Raw genomic sequence first — 18,956 nt, 5'->3', positions numbered from 1 at the left:
GCTTCCCAGGGGAATTCTACCAAACATTTCAAGAAGAATTAATACCTATTCTTCTGAAACTGTTCCAAAAAATAGAAATGGAAGGAAAACTTCCAAACTCATTTTATGAGGTCAGCATTACCTTGATCCCAAAATCAAACACCCCATCAAAAAGGAGAATTACAGACCAATATCCCTGATGAACATGGATGCAAAAATTCTCACCAAATACTCACCAATAGGATCCACAGTACATTAAAAGGATTATTCACCACAACCAAGTGGGATTTATTCCTGGGCTGCAAGGTTGGTTCAACATCCACAAATCAATCAATGTGATACAATACATTAATAAAGGAAAGAACAAGAACCATATGATCCTCTCAATAGATGCAGAAAAAGCATTTGACAAAGTACAGCATCCTTTCTCGATTAAAACTCTTCAGAGTGTAGGGATAGAGGGTACATACCTCAATATCATAAAAGCCATCTATGAAAAACCCACAGTGAATATCATTCTCAATGGGGAAAAACTGAGAGCTTTCCAACTAAGGTCAAGAACATGGCAGGGATTTCCACTATCACCACTGCTATTCAACATAGTATTAGAAGTCCTAGCCACAGCAATCAGACAACAAAAAGAAATAAAAGGCGTCCAAATTGGCAAAGAAGAAGTCAAACTCTCACTCTTTGCAGATGATATGATACCGTATGTGGAAAACCCAAAGACTCCACCCAAAAACTGCTAGAACTCATACAGGAATTCAGTAAAGTGGCAGGATATAAAATCAATGCACAGAAATCAGTGGCATTTCTATACACCAACAAGACAGAAGAAAGAGAAATTAAGGAGTTGATCCCATTTACAATTGTACCCAAAACCATAAGATACCTAGGAATAAATCCGGAGGCAAAGATTCTGTACTCAGAAAACTATAAAATACTCATGAAAGAAATTGAGGAAGACACAAAGAAATGAAAAAATGTCCCATGGTCATGGATTGGAAGAACAAATATTGTGAAAATGTCAATGCTACCTAGAGTGATCTACACATTTAATGCAATCCCTATCAAAATACCATCAACTTTTTTCACAGAGCTGGAACAAATAATCCTAAAATTTGTACGGAACCAGAAAAGACCCCAGATAACCAGAGGAGTGTTGAAAAAGAAAAGCAAAGCTGGTGGCATCACAATTCCAGACTTCAAGCTCTATTACAAAGCTGCAATCATCAAGACAGTATGATACTGTCACAAAAACAGACATATAGATCAATGGAACTCAATCGAGAGCCTAGAAATGGACCCTCAACTCTCTCGTCAACTAATCTTCGACAAAGCAGGAAAGAATGTCCAATGGAGAATAGACTGTCTCTTCAACAAATGGTGTTGGGAAAATTCGACAGACACATGCAGAAGAATGAAACTGGACCATTTTCTTACACCACACACAAAAATAGACTCAAAATGGATGAAAGACCCAAATGTGAGATAGAAATCCATCAAAATCCTTGAGAAGAACACAGGCAGCAACCTCTTTGACCTCAGCTGCAGCAACTTCTTCCTAGAAACATCGCCAAAGGCAAGGGAAGCAAGAGCAAAAATGAACTATTGGGACTTCATCAAGATAAGTTTTTGGGGGCGTCTGGGTGGCTTGGTTAAGCATCTGCCTTCAGCTCAGATCATGATCCCAGAGTCCTGGGATCAAGCCCCGCATCTGTCTCCCTGCTCGGTGGGAAGCCTGCTTCTCCCTCTCCCACTCCCCCTATTTGTGTTCCCTCTCTCGCTGTGTCTCTCTCTGTCAAATAAATAAATAAAAACTTTAAAAAGATAAAAAGCTTTTGAACAGCAAAGGAAACAGTCAACAGAACCAAAAGACAACCAAGAGAGTGGGAGAAGACATTTGCAAATGACATCAGATTAAGGACTAGTATCCAAAATCAATAAAGAACTTATCAAACTCAACGCCCAGAGAACAAATAATCCAATCAAGAAATGGGCAGAAGACATGAACAGACATTTCTGCAAAGAAGACATCCAAATGGCCAACAGACACATGAAAAAGTGCTCAACATCACTCGGCATCAGGGAAATCCAAAACAAAACCTCAATGAGATACCACCTCACACCATTTAGAATGGCTAAAATTAACAAGTCAGGAAATGACAGATGTTGGCGAGGAGGCGGAGAAAGGGGAACCCTCCTACAACTGTTGTTGGGAATGCAAGCTGGTGCAGCCACTCTGGAAAACATTGTGGAGTTTCCTCAAAAAGTTGAAAATAGAGCTACCTTATGACCCAGCAATTGCACTACTGGGTATTTACCCCAAAGATAGAAATGTAATGATCCGAAGGGGCACCTGCACTCCAGTGTTTATTGCTATAAACAATAAGCAATGTCTACAATAGACAAACTGTGGAACGAGCCTAGATGTCCATCAATAGATGAATGGATAAAGAAGATGTGGTGTATATATATACAATGGAATTTTATGCAGCCATCAAAAAAAAGAAATCTTGCCATTTCCAATGATGTGGATGGAACTAGAGGATATTATACTAAGCGAAATAAGTCAATCAGAAAAAGTCAAGTATCATATGATCTCACTGATACAAAGAATTTGAGAAACAAGACAGAGGATCATAGAAGAAGGGAGGGAAAAATGAAACAAGATGAAACCTGAGAGACAAACCATAAGAGACTCTTAATCTCAGGAAAGAAACTGAGGGTTGCTGGAGTGTTGGGGAGTGGGAGGGCTGGGTGGGCTGGGTGATGGACATTAGGGAGGGTGTGTGCTATGGTGAGCACTGTGAATTGTGTAAGACTGATGAATCACAGACCTGTACCTCTGAAACAAATAATACATTACATGTTTAAAAAAAATTTTAGATAGTAGGAAGGGAAAAATGAAGGGGGGGAAATCAGAGGGGGAGAGGGAGAGACTATGGACTCTGAGAAACAAACTGAGGGTTTTAGAGGGGAGGGAGGTGGGCGGATGGGTTAGCCCAGTGATGGGTATTAAAGAGGGCACGTATTGAATGGAGCACTGGTTGTTATACGCAAACGATGAATCATGGAATACTACATCAAAAACTAATGATGTAATATATGGTGACATAACATAATAAAATGAAATTTAAAAAAAAGATTTAAAAGACACATGAATTGTAATAATTGGAGCATATTTGGATTCTGATTTGAATAAACAACTGCTAAAACATTTTATGAGCTAATTGCAGAAATTGCATCACCGACTGGATATTTATGTTAAGGAATTACTAATATTTTAGTTTTAATCATGGCATTGTGGTTTTATTTTTATAGTAGTCCCTTTTTAAAGATATATACTGAATTATATACAAAATATTAGGTCTGGGATTTGCTTCAAGAGTTGTGGCAGGGATTTGGATGAAACATAGTGGCTATGGGTTGGTAATTATTGTTTCTGAGTAATGTTTATGAATTTGTTAGACTATCCTCTTTGCTAGAGAATGTTAATATTGGAAATTTTTCTTAAGTTAAAAACAAAAAACACTTAGGTATCCTGCAGATAGCTGGTGTCGTGGGTTAACTGGCAGAAGTTTGAACAGGGAGGGATAGTTGCTAGGGATCACTGGACTTGAGTGAGGAGCCGTATCCTGCTGGGTTTCTTTATAGGTTTTTCAGAACAACATCAGTATCCCACTGATCCAACCTACCCCCAACATTTTTCTCTCCCTATTTGTTTATTAACATCATACTAATGTTATGAACCTAGGGTTTTTGAAAAAAGGAATGGGATTGTACACACTTATCTCATACTGGGTCTTGGTCGCCCAGATATCCTTACTGAGGGACTGCCATCTGGGCCCACTTATTTCTCACAGCTTAGAAAGATGAAGACCTCTCAGGGAAAGAAATTTCAGGGAAATTTTTAAAAAACATTGTTTCTTTTCAAAGACATTTTTTACCCCTAAATCAATGGAAAATAGAAAACATTTGTCAAAAGTGTTTAAAGCCTATGCTGAGTGGAATAGTTCTGAGAGCACAGCACACCCAGTGGAATACTTGTTTATGCTCACAGCCTTTTAGCAATCTAGGTGTGTTAAAGACACCCAAAACAATATGTGAGTTTCAAAATTTGCTTCACTCCCCATCGAAACATAATGTATTTTTTTCTCACGGTTGACTTGGACAATTTATAGTTTTTACTCTCATCAGATCAAAACTTATGTTTCCATTTCTCCTCTTAAAACTCTAATCCTGCAAAAATTTTTTCTCATTTCACTGTTAAATAACCCTAGATACTTGATGTTCCATTTTGTAGCTTACCAGTCATGAATTTCAGACCTCTTTTAGGCACATGGAGGAAAGCTTTTGACTAAGCTTTCCCAGACAGGAGTGTGGAGAAGAGATTGCCTGTTCGGGGCCAGTCACAAACATTGCAGTGTCTGGTGCAATCTTTGACCAACAGAGGAAGAGGGAGACCCCTTCTTATAGATGAAGAAACTAAGGCACGAAGACTGAGTAGCCTTGACCATGTTGTCTCTGGAAAATACGTATGTTCTTTCTCCTAAACCAGGCTATCTCTTTCAGGTATATGTTGTGTCTGCCCTGACTTGCATTGAAGTAGGCACATTCTTCAGTTAATTGGTGATGCCAACTCACAGAAGTTGGATTTTTGTGGAGAGATGCCAAAATCCAGTCTCATAATGAGTTAAAGGCCAGCATTTTATGGCACTTAGCTGATTTTAAAGGATACTGGTATTTCCCAACAAAATACAGTTGAACTTTGGTCATTTCCAAGTATTTGATGCCCCAGTAGCCAGAATGGTCCAGTCCACATTGTAATACACTAATGATTGAGTGGTAATAGGTTGTGTTTATATCCATCCACCTATTCATTCCCACCGTTTTACAGAATATCTTGAATAATCAGTCAGACTCTTCTTTCTAGTTAATATTATGATACAGTTTGGATATATTTGGTAAGGGCCTGATTGTTGTAAATTCATCCAAATAATTTCATGTATTAAAGACTCATAGTATAGTCTGTCATCCTGGATTCAGTGCTGAATTTTTAAGTAGATTATGTCCATAGCGAAGGATATGCTTGTTATCCCTGGGTTACTCCCCTATGAGTGCTACCCATTATACACCTCCAAAGAACCCCTACACAATCCTATCAGTGGCCTCTAGGCTTGGGGTTATTTTTCACATAGCAGGTGATATTTTGCACTAAGCCATCTACGTTCTTTATTTACAAACACAGTAGGTTTGCAGTGTTTTCTTCAGTATCTGCAATTTTGGTAACTGTCACTGGTACATGTTATTGTTACTTAGGGTAGTGTAAACAAATAAAAAAAGCCTTAGTTAAACCTTGGATATTTTATATATATAATCAACCATTTGTACTTCTTTCTTTAAAAATAATTAAAGAAACATAGATGCATTTATGAACAGCAGACAGAAGATGCATCTGTAGCAATATTTAAAATACACGAAACATTTAGGTATAGTAATAATAATAATAAGCTCTATTCATTTATTGAGGGACTCATCTGTTCAGGGCCTTCCAGGCCATTTACATTCTTTATCACTTATCCCTACAGCCATCAGAGGTCAGAATCAGAGGGAGCTGGGGCTCTCAGTGGTCATTCAGCTCAGAGGGTGGGGGCGGGGCAGGGGGGGTGCAGGTTTAGTCTCGGCTTTCCCTTAGTCCAGAGTCTGGATCTTTGCTCTCCTGCAGCTTCCAACTGTGCACGGAGTGCTGCCTTCTCATGCTAATCTGTTTTAATCTGTTTTTATATTTCTCTGTTTATTATACTCTATCTCTAACTTTCCAGTCTTTCCATATCAATTAGAGTTCACCTTTCTGCACCTTCCTAGTATCCCTCTGATCTTCTGGCTTCTCCTGGAGCTTAGATGGTGGGTATAAAACTTACGACTCTGAACCTTGATTACTACATGCCCTTTTCTAGTCCCAGACCCTAGGCTGTTCTTGACTTGGAGAAGCCCCATAAGCAGTTCCGTGTAAAAGAGCCCCTCTTTATTTTCCTTGGGGCATAGAGTGAAAAAAAGGCGGAGCTCGAAGTAAAACATCACATAGCATTGTCCTCTTCAGTGTGTTCCCCTCTGTCAGTGTGAGAGTTTACTTCTGTTTCATTTTGTAGTTATAAAATCCTCATAAGCCATTCTCTATCTGCCCTTTAAAATAAATAGATTAATTAACAGTTTTATGATCCCTGTTTATTTCTAGTAACTCCAAATAACAGGCTTAAGAAATAAATGCTGTTTATTTAAAAATGGATATATTACCATGTTTTCCTTTTTAAAGATTTATGTGTCCTTAAATATTATATTTTCAAAGTAATGCCTAAGTAGTAAATGGCCAAAGAAAATAAGCATCTGGTTACAGTTTGATCCCTTTCTTGCCAGTCCTTAACTGTTATTTGATGATTCCAAGTCATAATCTTCTTTACTAAACTGCCTAAACGATGCCAGTATAACTCATCCTGCTTTTTAAACTTACAGACAAAAATTCCTTTCTGAGATTTTGTGCCAATTTCTCATCTGTCCTGTTGGCTCTCTTCATTTGCCAGAAGCTTTCTCTTCTTTTTTTTTTTTTTAAGATTTTATTTATTTATTTGACAGAGAGAGACACAGCAAGAGAGGGAACACAAGCAGGGGGAGTGGGAGAGGGAGAAGCAGGCTTCCCGCCGAGCAGGGAGCCCAACGCGGGGCTCGATCCCAGGACCCTGGGATCATGACCTGAGCCGAAGGCAGACGCTTAACGACTGAGCCATCCAGGCGCCCAGAAGCTTTCTCTTCTAATCAAAGAATTATTTTCTCTTTACAAGAAGGGCTTTAATCTGCATTCTAGCTCTTCTTTCTCCTACTGATGTCTAATCCAAAAGAAGTAATCTACTTTCTTCTTAAGAAATAGAGTGCCTGCATCATTTTAACTGCTACTAAATCTGGCTTAAAATTGGAATATTATGGATTCTTTCTTCAACTGAAGTTACTATAGCAATTATCTCTTAACCATAATTAGGTAGAAGGGAGCTTTTATGATGGAATGAATACTAGGCTCAGAAACAAAGACCTGATTGCAAACCCAGTCTTGTTCCTTGCTTAAAGTAGTGAGAAAAGTTATTTACCTTCTCTGAATCTTGGTTCCTCTTTTATAATTTGGGGACAATTAAATTAGATATTTAATTCAAGTGGATTTTGTAGGATTTAGTGAGATGAGACTGCCTGGCGCTTAATTTTTTCACTGCATAAAAAACATATTAACATTTACTAAGGAACTTTTACAAACTAATAAAAAAAGAAATTAAACCCCGTATTGGTAGGTAAAGAAAAAAAGATGTGAATTCAGTTAACCAGTTCACAAGAAAAACAAATTATTAAACATTTGGGAGAATGTTTAAACTCATAGCAATTAAATACATTCAAAAAGCATTGAGATGTCATTTCTTTTATTAAGTGCCGATTAAAAAATAAAGACCTAATAGTGATGACATTGCCAGTTGGTACAGCTCATTGGAAAAAATATGCATCAAATTATAATAATATTTATACTTTTCAATCTAGTAATCCCATTTCTGAGACTCAATCCTAAGGGAATATTCTAAAATATGGAAAAAAAATCTATAAACATAAAAATGATTATTTAATTGTTGATTATGATCTTAATAAACTTGGGAACAATTTAAGTTTATAATGGATTAAGTTCAGATGAAGTATTTTGCAGCTACTAAAATAAGAGTAAAGACCTAAGCAACATGTAAAAATGTTTATAATATCAAAAATATACACATATGATCATAGATATAAAAAATACATCTTAAAACTATGTAGAAGTAGATCCAAGTGACAATTTTTTTTTAAAGATTTATTTATTTGAGAGAGAGAAACAAAATCAGGGTAGAGGGAGAGAGAGAGAGAGAATCCTCAAGCAGACTCCCCGCTGAGTGCAGAGGCCAATGTGGGGTTCAGGCCCACAACCCTGAGATCATGACCTGAGCCGAAATCAGGAGTCAGACACTCAACCAACTGAACCACCCAGGTGATAATTATGTTAGATTATTATAGTATATGTTTTTTTCTTTTTTCCTGTTTCTCCAAATCTTTTGTAAGGTAATATTACTTTTTTTTTAAGGTAATAATTACTTTTAGGAGTAAAATTAGAATTTAAGTCTAATGTATTCTGTCTGAAAAAAATATTTATTGCGTGCTTATTATGTGTGTGGAAAATCTGCTATGACATTTTGAGTCTAAAAACACGCCAGAATCTTTCTTCATTATTTACTCTAGCGCAATAAAAAAAGCAAAAAAGAATGCGCTTAGTGGACTATTTAGAATAAGTAGTTCATATACAACCTAAGATTTAAGGTGCTATTGTGTGTAACCTAAGCGTTTAATGCCAGGCTGTCAGCCCAATCACATTAAATGTAATGGTGTTCTGTCTCACTATAGCGATCTGCTTTAGGACTCATTCCAAAATTAACTTACTGCCTTACTCGGGTCATTCCACGGAGGAAGATGGGATCTCAGTGATATATTGACCAGAACATCAGTGTGGGCAAGATTTTTAATAATGCATCTGAAAGCTACATGTAGGGGTAACTGGATTGAAGTAAGCTTTAGACAAGGTCATTTGCCAAGAATTGTAGCATTTTTTGTTGTGGTTGAAATTTTTACTGAAATAGTTGTAGATTCACTTGTAGTTATAAGAAATAATGTCAAAGATTGCCTGTGCACTTGTGCACTTTGCCCAGTTTTCTCCAGTGGAAACATTGTACAGAAACATTGCACGGTGTCACAAGCAGGGTACTGACATGGTACAGTCCCTCCCATCTTACTCACATTTCCCGGGTTTTATTTTACTCCTTTGTGTATGTGTGTACACATGTATTTCATTCCATACAATTTTATCACCTGTGTATGTTTTGTTTCTACCACTACAGTCAAGACACTGAGCAGTTCCATTAACATTTCAACCAGGATCTATCCTATTGCCCTGTTATAATCACACATCTCTCCCCTCTCCGCCACCCCTAGCCCCTGGCAACCGCTACCCTATCCTCTATTTGTAAAATTTTCTCATTTCAAAATGTTACATACATTGGAACACAATAGAAAATCCAGAAAATAAACCCACAAGTATATGGTCAGTTAATCTTCAACAAAGCAGGAAAGAATATCCAATGGGAAGAAAATCTCTTCAACAAATGATATTGGGAAAACTGGATAGCAACATGCAAAAGAATGAAACTGGACCACTTTCTTACACTATACACAAAAATAAATTCAGAATGGATTAAAGACCTAAATGTGCGACCTGAAACCAAAGAAATCCTAGAAGAGAACATAGGGAGTAGCTTCTTTGACATCAGCCATAACAACTTCTTTCCAGATAGGTCTCTTGAGGCAAGGGAAACAAAAGCAAAAGTAAACTACTGGGACTACATCAAAATAAAAAGCTTCTGCACAGGGAAGGAAATAAACAACAAAACTAAAAGGCAACCTACAGAATGGGAGAAGATGTTTGCAAATGACATATCTGATAAAGGGTTAGTATCCAAAATATATAAAGAACTTCTAAAATTCAACACCCAAAAAACAAATAATTCAATTAAAAAATGGGCAGAAGACATGAACAAACATTTCTCCAGAGAAGACACACAGATGGCCAACAGACATGAAAAGATGCTCATCATCACTGTCATCAGGGAAATGCAAATCAAAACTGCAAAATCAAAACAATAAGACACCACCTCAACACCTGTCAGAATGGCTAAAATTAACACAAGAAACAACAGATGTTGGTGAGGATGTGGAGAAAGGGGAACCCTCTTGCACTGTTGGTGGAAATGCAAACTGATGCGGCCACTGTGGCATTTCCTCAAAAAGTTAAAAATAGAACTACCTTATGATCCAGCAATCATACTATTGGGTATTTACCCAAAGAATACAAGGACACTAATTCAGAGGGATATATGCACCCTTATGTTTATAGCAGCATATTTACAATAGCCAAGATATGGAAGCAGCCCAAGTGTCTGTTGATTGATGAATGGATAAAGAAGAAGGGGTATCTATATACAATGGCATATTATTCATCCATAGAAAAGAATGAAATCTTGCCATTTGCAACAACAGGGATGGTGCTGGAGATATAATGCTAAGTGAAATAAGTCAGAGAGAGGCAGATACCATATGATTTTACTCATAAGTGGAATTTTTTTTTTTTTTAAAGATTTTATTTATTTATTTGACAGAGAGACATAGCGAGAGAGGGAACACAAGCAGGGGGAGTGGGAGAGGGAGAAGCAGGCTTCCCGCTGAGCAGGGAGCCCGATGTGGGGCTCGATCCCAGAACCCTGGGATCATGACCTGAGCCGAAGGCAGACGCTTAACGACTGAGCCACCCAGTCACCCCTCATATGTGGAATTTAAGAAACAAACAAGCAAAGGGATAAAAGTAGAGACAAATCAAGAAACAGACTCTTAATTGTAGAGAACAAACTGATGGTTACCAGAGGGGAGTAGGGGTGAAGGATGGGTTAAATAGTGAAAAAGAAAAAAAAAAATTGTATAAATGAAGTTCTATAGTATATAACCTTTTGAAGTTGGCTTTTTTTAACTCAGCAGAGTTCCCTGGAGATTCTTCCAAGTTGCATGTATCCGTAATTTGCTACTTGTTATTGCTCTATAGTATTCCACAATATGGATGTACCACAGTTTGTTTAACCATACCTCTGGGCTGATTCCAGTTTTTGGCTATTAAAATAATGCTGCCATAAACACTTGCATACAGGTTTTTATGTGCACATGAAGTTTTCGTTTCTCTGGTCTAAATGTCCAGGACTGCAATTGCTGGATCATATAATAATTACATGTTTAGTTTTCAAAGACATTGCTAAACTACTTTCTAGAATGCTCATACAATTGTCTATTTTCCCAGAACTGTATGGGAGATTTTGTTTCTTTGCCAGCTTTTCGTGCTGTCCTGGTAGCCTTATTTTGAATCAAAATTTGGGACAGTTTTCTTTACCTGAACTAACCAAATAGTTTTGGTAGAGACCCATGTGGGGTAACTAGATTTAGAAAATAAAACCACATTAGGGCATATCAGAAGCTGTCTCTCTCACCTGACACCCGCCCCTCCCCCCCCCCGGCAAAATCATTCACTTAACTCTTAATAGACTACAGAGTAGGTTGGTTTGAGATATTTGGCTCCTTTAGTCTTCAGATAACTAACCAAAAGGATCCAGCTCTTCTTTTGTAGGTGTTAGGCCCACTCTCCTTTATCAATATCAGGAAATAGGATTGGACATTGTTTCTTTCTCCCTTGTTTGACAATCTTCTAGAAAAAAAAATGTCTTCTAGAAGAAAAAAATGTTTTTATATGTATTTTTAAATCCCCTAGACCAGTCTTCACTTTGCACTGGTCTGGAAATGAAGATGCTGGATTAGGAGTTAGAAGACTTGTGTTTGAGTCCTTATTAGCCGTGTCACTATAAATAAGTCAGTTACTCTTTCTAAGTTTGCTCGGCTGCATAAAATGGATGGACGAGACCAATAGCTCTCAAACTCTAACATACCTTAGAATCACCTGGAAGACTTAGGAAACCAATTGCTGGGCCCCATCCCTAGAGTTTCTGATTCAGCAGGTCTAGAATTGGGGCACAAGAACTTGCCTCCCAACTTCCCAGGTGATGCCAGTGAAGCTGGTCCAGAGAAAGTACCTTGAGAACCACTGGGCTAGATTATGCTAAAATACCCTCTGGGCCCAACAGTCAATACCATCCTTTAACCACCCCTCCCCCCCAAAAGAAAACCCTCAAATTTGCTTTCTGGTGAAATTAGTTTTGCATTTGTCTTTTTCTTTTTCTTAAGTGATACAGATACATAGCAGAATTTAATTCCGCCATTAAAAAATATCATAGAACAATCATTGTCATGGGAAGCTTACCACAATACATTATTAGGCTTAAAAGAAGCTATATATTACAAAACAGCATATATAGAAATGTCCAGTTACACATAGAAAATGGAAGTCTAGAGAGATCTAAAATGTTAATAGTTATTGCTGTTCAAATTTTATTTTCCCTTTTTTTGTGCTTTTCTGTGTTTTCTAATTTTGTCTATAATTCATATAATCATTAACCAGTTATTGAAACAAAAAATTGAGCAATACAACTCTCAATTTCTCTTATTTTATTTTATTTTTTTGGTTTCTCAATGTTTTAATAATTACAGTAGAGAACATGTTGAATGCCAGCCAACAGAAGTAAGCTGTTCAGGTATGAGATAAAATTGTCCAGGACCGTTTACAAAGGCAGCTATGACCCTCCTTAGCCCTTTCCCTAAAAAATGTGGTAAATCACCTTGTGCCTTCTTCCTACTTGGCAGCATTCTGCACTCACGCACCTGAATAGGTCTGGCCCCAGGACCACACATTACAGTATCGCATTACTGCCTACTTAATATGTTGATGACACTTTGCCACTGTTAACTGGTGGGAATCACAGCCTTGGCTTCACCAGCTAATCTCTCCCGCATCCTTGACAGTAGGGTCAGAAAGCATTTTATCTGACATGTTTCTTGCTTGCTTGCATCTCTCTTAGAACAATTAATATTTACAAGTAAAATAGGAATTTAAAAATACCTAAGCAGCCTGAAATAAGATCTAAACAGACTGAAATAAGTCTGTATAGATGGCAGAAAGCAGTCATCTGCTATAGAAGGGGATTTTGTTTCGCAGGTGGGTTCAGGTCCCCGCCCGGGATTTCTAATTGTACTGATATCCCATATTGTCTTATTCACACTCATGCGTGTCAGTAGTAAGAAAGATAGATAAGAATGAGCATAGCTTCCTTGAAAGAGATGACTTTTAAAGTGGTTTTGCTGCTAAATGTTTGAATGAATCGATACTGGAGGAAAACACTCCTCTGTTTCAGCACCCTGGTAACTCTGGTTCTGACTAAACTTGTGTGGTCTGAGGCCTGTTGCCAAAGGCCGGCACGGTGGGGTTTCCACGACCCCATGTCCACGGCTGCGCCTGCACCGTGGGTTCCCTCCTGCCACCTTCTCTGCAGTAGATATTCCACAGGAATTAGAAACTCGAAAGACCTTTTGATTCGTTGAGCGGTGGTGTGTTTATTGTGGTGACACTGTTTTATATCATGCATTTGAACACCCACCCAGAATTATTTATTTTAACAAATACATGTTGTGCTTGAGGCCATATATTTTTATGTGACACCTAAAGACTCCTGCCGTCTAAATGGTGGCCCCATGTGTTTGCTATCATTAGCCCAGTGCCTGGATTTGCTTTCTAGAACGGGAAGCTTCAGTGATGGCGTCCGAACTCCTTGTTCATGACAATGCCAGCAGTATTGGCCACCGTCCCCTTATTCTGGAAGAACTGATGAGAATTTCATGTCTGGAACCTACTTGCTTTGGTGAATAGGCTCAAGATCCGGTAATCAGCCCACGTTTGCAGCCCTATCTAGAGATGAAGGGGCATCAGTCTTCCTCTCTCCCCCACACATAACCTCTCTTCTGATGCTCGACATACTGCTGGCTTTCCACCTAGATGTCCACTGCAAAACAGCCGTGCCTAGCTTACCTGCGTCCCACGTCGATGAAAATTGGCAGGCTTTTTATGTATGTGGAAGTTATCATAGTGCATCCATGGCTTAGAGAAAATACAAGGTCAAGGTTTCAAGTAACTCCCAGATGTCCATCTTACTACATTTTCCTACTTTCTTTTTTTTTTTTTTTAAGATTTTATTTATTTATTTGACAGAGAGAGAGACAGCGAGAGAGGGAACACAAGCAGGGCGAGAGGGAGAGGGAGAAGCAGGCCTCCTGCTGAGCAGGGAGCCCGATGCGGGGCTCGATCCCAGGACCCTGGGATCATGACCTGAGCCACCCAGGCACCCCTTTTCCTACTTTCTAAAAGTTCTTACAGTTTTTGTGCAGTGTGGAGTTGGAAGGCTGCACTGATGTTCCCTTAGTCTAGAGTTTCGGTCCACAGCTAAGTAAGGGACAGGCTCTTCTTCCTCACTGTATTATTTCTCTGGTCTTTTGTTCCGTCCCTACCGTTTGCTAATCCTTCAGCAAGCCACCGCCCTTCAGGAGGAGAAAGTGTTTGCCATGCTGTTCTAGGCCAGCTTTTTGCCTCCCTGTCAGCACAGTGTTCATAATCAGAGTAAGAACGACCTCTCTCAAGGTACTGCCTCAGAAATCGTACTTCCTTTCATAACCCAAGAAGAGTTTTTTTTCTCCCGGCAGGCATTCGGCATCCATCTTAAACTTATCCCACCTTATTAGAATCATCTCATTCCTGGGCTGTCTACCCCGCTGACATGTTAGCACCGTTAAGAGGACGCCTCCTCTGTGTACTCTGGGACTGGGACAGTCACTGGCACCTAGACAACACTTAGTGACTCAATGAGTTGAATGAATAAAGCCAGCCTGCCAGCCTACAGGAAGGAATACCTTACACTGTCCGTCCAACTTGAAAAGTGGAGGCCAGGTATTACCAGCATGGGCTGGACCCATGCTGTATTCGCGAGTTAGTAAAAATTGCTTCATTTTATGATTTGACAGATGCTTGAAAGAGTCATTTTCTGATATTTTTATACTTACATTTATATTTTTTTATTTTGTCAATGAGGTTTGATTTTAGAAACTGTTGTATAATATAGAGTATAAACTCTCTTTTTCCATGCCATTAAAGCATTCTATTTCAGAACCTAACTTTGAACATGAGCCATACCTACACAAAAGTACATATTGAATGCATGGTTTTATATATTTATTTTTTTAAGTCTACAGTACCCTTTAAAAGGAACATTCGGGTATGGCTGTGCTTATTCTAAAGAGTCTTTTCTAAAGCTTACAATTATTATGAAATTCACATTTTCCAGTATTTTCCAGTTTTATCTGTCTTATTAACACACCCTGAAGCACTTAGATAACCTTTTCTTTTCTTTTTTTTTTTTTTGATAACCTTTTCTTTTAATGCTAATGTTATCTTGTGCAGCCTGCCTTGACGGCATATTTTTTTACTGATTGAAAGTTCAAATCTATGTTGAAGAATTGAATTTAGTAATACGAATTTGTTAACTAACATAAAAGAACACTAAAAAGTGTTTTAACATATTATGTAAATGTATTGAAGCATTTTAAACTTAATATCTGGTCAGCTATCACATCAGCCTAGTGCTGTTTGTTGTGGTTGAAGAAGACTGTTTTTAGGTGATGACTCAAAGCAGAGACATTTTTAGACATCTTAACTTCCTCTCCCTCTTCCTATTCCCAACTGTCCAAATTCAGGTGCACAGAATATGGAGACTCAAACCTTATAGCCAACAGGAAAGAGTCCCTCTTCACCTTGTTTGTAATAATAATATATACTTCTGTAACTATATGTTCCAGAATGTAAGCTGTAGCTTTACTTTCCAGAATAAAACTAAAAAGATGAAATACAAGGGGTTTTCCCAGTGTGATGAAACAAAATTATCCTCAAAATAAATGGCAGTTAAGGAAAGCAGTTTTTGCTGTCATGGATAAAAGCTAGAGAACACAAAATCAGCATTTGAAATATATTAACTCACAGTGTTTTAAATAAAAAGAAGCTAAAATGCATTGTATAGTACCTGTTCCCAAGGATGATTGCAGTTTCTTGTTATTAAGTCCTGCAAAATACATTATGTACTTAGCAGGCAGAACTATGAAAACCAGAGATGACAAAAGACATATTAGGTCAAATTTTAAAGTTTTTCTTCTTTTGGGGGGGGGGGTGCGGCGCCATTTTGCATTATTTAATCAGCTCAGTCTCTATGCAGCTGTTCTATCCCAAGTTCATGTTCACCGGCATGCAAAAGAAGATAAATCTTTGATATTTGAGGCAATAATGAAGATTAAAAGTCCCCAAACCTCTGCCGTTTACGTCATTCATCTGAAAACTTCTAGTGGGAAAGGCATGTATTAAGAATCAAAATTTCTTCCTCAGTCCATGATTGCCACTTAATAGCTCTGTCTCCAGAGCAAGTCACTTAATTTTTCTGAGCTTCTGTTTCTTCATTTGCTTTATGTAAATCACAGGTTGTGCTCAGTCCAAAGCATTCCAAAGAGGCTTCCTATGCTATGAAGTGTTTTACAAGTGTCGGGTAGGTTCTGTAATAATTCCCATTTTGCAGATGAGGAAGGGCTGAGAGAGGCTGCTGACAAGTTTGTTGAAGGTCACATGGCTGGCGAATTGAGATCTAGTTTTAAGATCCCGTGTCTATAACGTGGGTATTTTTCAGCATCAGTACTATTGACATTTTAGGACTGATAATTCTTTCTTGGGCGGCGGAGGGGGGCAGTCCTGTGCATCATAACATGTTTAGCAACACCCCTGGCTCTATCCCCTAGATGCCAACAGCATTCCCCAATTTATGATAACCAAAAATGTCCACAGACACTGCCACATGTCCCCTGGCAGGCAAAATCACCCCAAGTTGAGAACCACTGGCCTGTGTGATTCCAGAGCTAAAGTTATTAACCACTTGTATGATGACATTTATCAGTATTATCATTATTCTGAGTGGTTCCTGGTTGGAATACTCCAAGACATAGCAATTTTCGAAATTAAAAAGGAGATAACTGGTTTTCATCCATGGTTTCCCTGTTTCTGAATATGAACAGTGACATTGTCTTCTTTGGAAGGTCCCCATGAACTGTTCTTACAGAGTCAGGGTCACCTGACGGAGACACTATCCACAGTGAGCCAGAAGTCAGACTGAACGACCTTCCCCTGTAATTCTGTGACCATCCCCTCAGGGGCCCCACTGTTGTCTCTTGAACTGCCCCTTCTCGTCTGGTAGATGCATGGGCTTCTGATATCAGCCGAGAGGCACAGAAGAGAAACACACGTATCTTCATAACCATGATCCCATTTAATCTTCACAGTAAGCCTTTGAAGTTTGTATCTGTTGTCTGCGTTTACATTTTGTTTAGGAATCTTAACCTTTCTTCCTTGCCTGCTCCTTCAACTTTGGTGTTCTCATTGCAGAACCTGATATAGAAAACTCAGCAGGAAGCTGATATGGAAACTCAGCAGGTGCCTTTCTCACCAGCACTGTATGAGGAGTAACATCCTTCTGAATTACTCAACATAAAGCAGATGCTTTCTGCCCTGCATGACTCTTCCTTTTTCCTTTCCCCTTAACAGGGATCATTAAATACATGCCTCCTTTGACTGCATTTGGGGACTTAAGAACCAACTGTCCAAGAGTAGAATGTATTTATTTCTGTTGCTCACTCTCCCGTCCCCCGTCCCCCCACCCACAACAAGGCCAAGCATGAGCTTACCAGTCCTCCCACACTTCCCCATCTTTGTCGCTAATCTGCAGTCTGCTCTCTTCCTGATACAGGCACGCTTCCCAATTTATTATCACCTCTGAACTAAAACTTTCTAAACTTCTATGATTAGCTTTATTGTTTCTCTGTGGTTTAAAACTATTGGGTAAATAGATGCATTTGATCTGGGCCTCATTCAATTTGTAGGTAGACCTGTCTGAATTTTTTTACACACTAAGTTTTAAGATCAGTTGCTACTGACAAGCACAATAGATATAATTGAGTGTGATGCAAATCATTGGCATGACTTGAGGAGAGGCTAGCCGTGAGGAAATGGACTTGCCTGGGAATATTCAGGACTCGAAATTCTGCTCAAGGAAGGTCCGAAACAGTAGTTGGAACCCATGGAAAAGAGGACTGGATCACTTTACGGCAGTGCAACCTGAGTGTCAATTAAAACTTTTATTTATTTTTTTTCTTTAAAGGGCATGTGAATCATGTTAATTACTACATGGTTCATTAAAAAAGGAGTAATTGGCTCCTGCTGTAAAATGGCAATGTCTGCCCCGACGAGTCATTTTTCTTTCTTAGATCAGCTTGCATCCTTGTTGACCGGATTTACCTGATTATGATCTGTTGTGCATTTAGCCGTTTCATCATGTTGTATAAGTAAAGCATCGTGGGTTTTCTTTGCTTCTCCAGGTGGCCTTTTTGAAGATGGAACCGTTGGAGCCAAGGCACCCTCTCCCTGGCAGGCAGCTCTCCAGGCCCGAGGCCAGCGTTCTGCATGGTGGGCAGTCATCACAGACACAAGAACCCGAGCTCCAGAATAAGAGCATTGCATGGAAGTTGTGAGTTGACTTGTTGGCATATTGTCTCTAAGAGAGGAGTTCACTTCAAATCTTTGAAGAACCAAGGCCACGAAGAAAGTTGTAGTCGCAGAGAAGTTATGTCTCTGTTTCCCACAGAGAGGAATATTCAAATATGTGGTGTGTCAGCAGCTCCTGGGAGGATATTCACTCCTGGAGTCCCGTCTGTCCCTTGGGGGATGGAGTGAGGGACTCCGTTGGTGGAACTGAATGTTAACTGCTATACATCCAGGCAGATAGACTTATAAACTTCCCATTCGCTTTGCTGAAAACAAATTTTTGGAAAGAAAAATAGAGAATTTTGTATACCTTATTCAGAAGAGATGCTCTGTGAATAAATGTGTGTTGAATGAATGATTAACAAATTAAAGGTTTTCCTGGGTATGCAGACCTGCACTTGTTCCTTTTGTTCTTTATTTCCTTTACCAAATACTATTGCCTGTCCACAAATAGACCTCGCCAGCCTCCCATTACAGAAGTATCTTAGTCCCTGTGAGCCAGAGCAGATGGAGAGGAGACCATGAATGGAAAAGGACAGAGCTAGAGGGAATCCTACAGAGCACGGGTGAGCCGCTGATTTCAGAGAAGGTTTGATCCTCGCCTGTTGTCACCGGCTCCGGGCAGAGCTGGGGCGGGAGCCGGGGCCAGGCAGATCTCCTTTCCCACTCTGCAGTCAGGAGGACCATCTGCATGTAAACTGTACTGGCTGCTCATCCAGCCTGTTGGCGTTCATCTGAGCCTGCAGACCACCTAATACCTCTC

General features: G+C 39.1%; 1 protein-coding gene across 4 annotated transcripts in view; it reads left to right on the top strand.

The window, feature by feature from the left end:
- The window catches only part of UBE3D (ubiquitin protein ligase E3D), a 155,745-nt gene extending 137,165 nt beyond the window's left edge, over positions 1-18,580 (top strand). For 2 of the 4 annotated variants that reach the window (XM_045867163.3, XM_045867162.3), the window contains exon 10: positions 18,028-18,580. In XM_045867163.3, the coding sequence (XP_045723119.2) occupies positions 18,028-18,180 (153 nt within the window). In that variant the 3' untranslated portion in view covers positions 18,181-18,580. The remainder of the gene's footprint in view (positions 1-18,027) is intronic. The other 2 variants (XR_010413683.1, XM_064597810.1) reach the window with 2 other exon arrangements.
- Positions 18,581-18,956: the final 376 nt, after the last annotated feature.

This window comes from Mirounga angustirostris, unplaced genomic scaffold, assembly GCF_029215605.1.
Source record: "Mirounga angustirostris isolate CCGP_5_RB_7025 unplaced genomic scaffold, mMirAng1.0.hap1 SCAF_8, whole genome shotgun sequence".
Lineage (NCBI taxonomy): Eukaryota > Metazoa > Chordata > Mammalia > Carnivora > Phocidae > Mirounga > Mirounga angustirostris.
The sequence above is the reverse complement of the archived record's forward strand: the minus strand, read 5'-3'. Positions and strand labels throughout refer to the sequence as shown.